The 2,500-nt window shown below is 44.8% G+C and overlaps 1 protein-coding gene across 1 annotated transcript in view; it reads left to right on the forward strand.

The window, feature by feature from the left end:
* Positions 1 to 981, forward strand: part of LOC147469207 (uncharacterized) — a gene marked incomplete at its 5' end in the record, with an annotated part of 3,608 nt that extends 2,627 nt beyond the window's left edge. The window contains one exon of the mRNA XM_086550506.1: positions 892 to 981. Within this exon, the coding sequence (XP_086406632.1) occupies positions 892 to 981 (90 nt within the window). The remainder of the gene's footprint in view (positions 1 to 891) is intronic.
* Positions 982 to 2,500: the final 1,519 nt, after the last annotated feature.

Consider the following 2,500-nt stretch of genomic DNA (forward strand, 5'->3'; position numbering starts at 1 on the left):
ACACACACACACACACACACATATATATATATATATATATATATATATATATATATATATATATATATATATATATTGACAGACAGGTAAATAGAAAAATAGGTAGATAGATAAACAAATAAATGGACAGATAATTAGAGACAGACGGACATTTGTATATAGGCATACCTATCTAAATATATATCAATGTAAACTCGCACAAAAAAACATACATACACAAGGATTCATGTACGATGTTTAACCCACCGGGTACAACCCTCCCCCCCCCCTTAAAATTGCAAGGGGAGCACGTGGCAGGGGCGGTTGAACGGGGCAGACAAGGAGTAGGGGCAAAAGCAGCAGGGTGGGGAGAGGGGGGGGGGTACAGGAGAGGCAGGGTTAGGGGGAGGGCGGGGCAACAAGGTTAACATTCCCCTGGGTGACGCCCCCTCCTCCTTCTGCAATGTTGTGTGCTTTATTTACGTGAGGCTGCAGGGACACGGGCGGCGCCACAAGGAGCAAGTGCATTAGTAACGAGAGGGACATTCCCACCGAAAATAAAACAGCATCTGGTGAGGCAAGCAGGTATTGGTGGGATTCTATGTGCATGTCATTACTGGCAATTTTCCTTCCCTATTTTGGCTAATGCAGGGGGGGAGGGGAGGCTAAATATAACAGTATATCGCATACCCCCTCCTCATATTTTGCGTCATGTGTAAAACGTCCGAAGTACTGGCTCGCAAGAATCTCAATTATGGTTTCTCAAAAGTCATCGCTCGCGACTCCTACTTTTTCTTTTTCTTGTTTTGACGTTACGTGACAGACAGAGCAACCGATCAAAATAACATCTAGCGTGGCAGAAAGAAAACGAGAAACAAAAGGGTATTTGTTCTTTGCTCACCCTGTTGACAGAGGCAAAGTCTGCCGAAACCCCGAGGAACATTACAGACCCTTGAGGAGCTGCGGCCTGTGTCTTCCTCCCCGCAACGTTTCCTTGAATGAACTTACTGATCTTTTTCATTTTGAGTACATTTCAATAAGAAGAAGGATGAAGCAGTTACGCAGCCGTAAGAACTGCCCTCGTTATCACGTAGATAGGCCTATCCTCTGAGCCGGAGGAGCAGCCTACAAAAAGATCCTCTCCGCTACATCTCCTTTCGCCAGATCAAAATGAAGACGACAATAAACCATTTCCGCGCGGCCGGCCTGTACGAGGTGTAGTAATAAACTTCATCCAAGCCCGCCGGCCACGACCGCGGCGAGGGTAGGAGGCAAAGGGAGGAGGCAAGGGAGGAGGCAAGGGGAGTAGGCGAGGGGACGTAGCACCGGGAGGGAGAAGAGGGAAGGAAACGACTGTCAAGAAAAAGCCTAGAGGGGAAACAAAAATAAAATAAATTTCAATCCTACCGCCTACTCTCTCTCTCTCTCTCTCTCTCTCTCTCTCTCTCTCTCTCTCTCCCTCCCTCTCTTTCAATCAGCTACGGAAATGCAGATCATATGTTACCATGAAGAAAACTCCTTGACCACAGTACGCTCAAAGTCGCGAATGGGGAACCTTTTACCGAAATCTGTTCCGCATAAAAGTCTTCGCATTAATCCTAATTACTCAGCCAGCTCTAGAAGACAGAAAAAAATACACAAGAAAAATAAAAAAAAGGTACGCTACTCAAAAAAATGTAGAAACAAAAAGCTTCTAAGATCGTATCCCCTTCATCTCGCGTAAAATCGCCTTGTATTATCAAGGCTCCGGTATTCCGTCACTTTTTTTCCAAACACTGAACGTCTTAGCAAACCTTAGCGTTGGAGTTAATTGGCTGACTGATGACTTTGTCTATATGAAGTTGCTCTCATCCTCACACTAATAAGCTGGCTTCCCTTTCCACACTGACTTCTACTGTCACATACCCTTTCACACTCACACTGACCCAACAATCATGTCTATTTCATCTTATCTATTTTATACAGTGGCATATCATCCCCCTCATTTAATCCCCTAGATGTCTCTAATCCAAATTATGAGTCACAGCGGTCCATGCTGTCTTAGCCTCCTTGCGAGAGAAGTTCGAACTTCGCTGCTTGTCTGTTAACTCTGTCAGTTCGGCGGAAGGCGCGGAGAGCTTCCCTTCCTAAACGTGACAGATTGGAGTATCTCTCATCATTAATCTGGACCTTGGAACTATAATATTTAACACGAATTCACACACACACACACACACACACACACACACACACACACACACACACACACACGCACACACGCACACTGGAAGTAAATATTGCGATATATCTATATCTATATCTATACTTATCCTATTCATGTGTATACATTGTATATATAACGATTTTTTTGTTCTCAAAACCAAAATCAAATACATTCCTGCAAAACCAGCCCCCCTTCTCCACCTCTTCACAACATCCTCGTGCACAATTAAGAAATGTAATTAACGCCATCTCGTAATCAAGACGTTTCATCCCCCTCCCCGGCTCTACACCTTTTAACCCCTCCCCCCTCCCCTCCCCC

This window comes from Penaeus japonicus, unplaced genomic scaffold, assembly GCF_977035675.1.
Source record: "Penaeus japonicus unplaced genomic scaffold, GWHDUDI00000001_assembly GWHDUDI00000023, whole genome shotgun sequence".
NCBI classification, from domain to species: domain Eukaryota; kingdom Metazoa; phylum Arthropoda; class Malacostraca; order Decapoda; family Penaeidae; genus Penaeus; species Penaeus japonicus.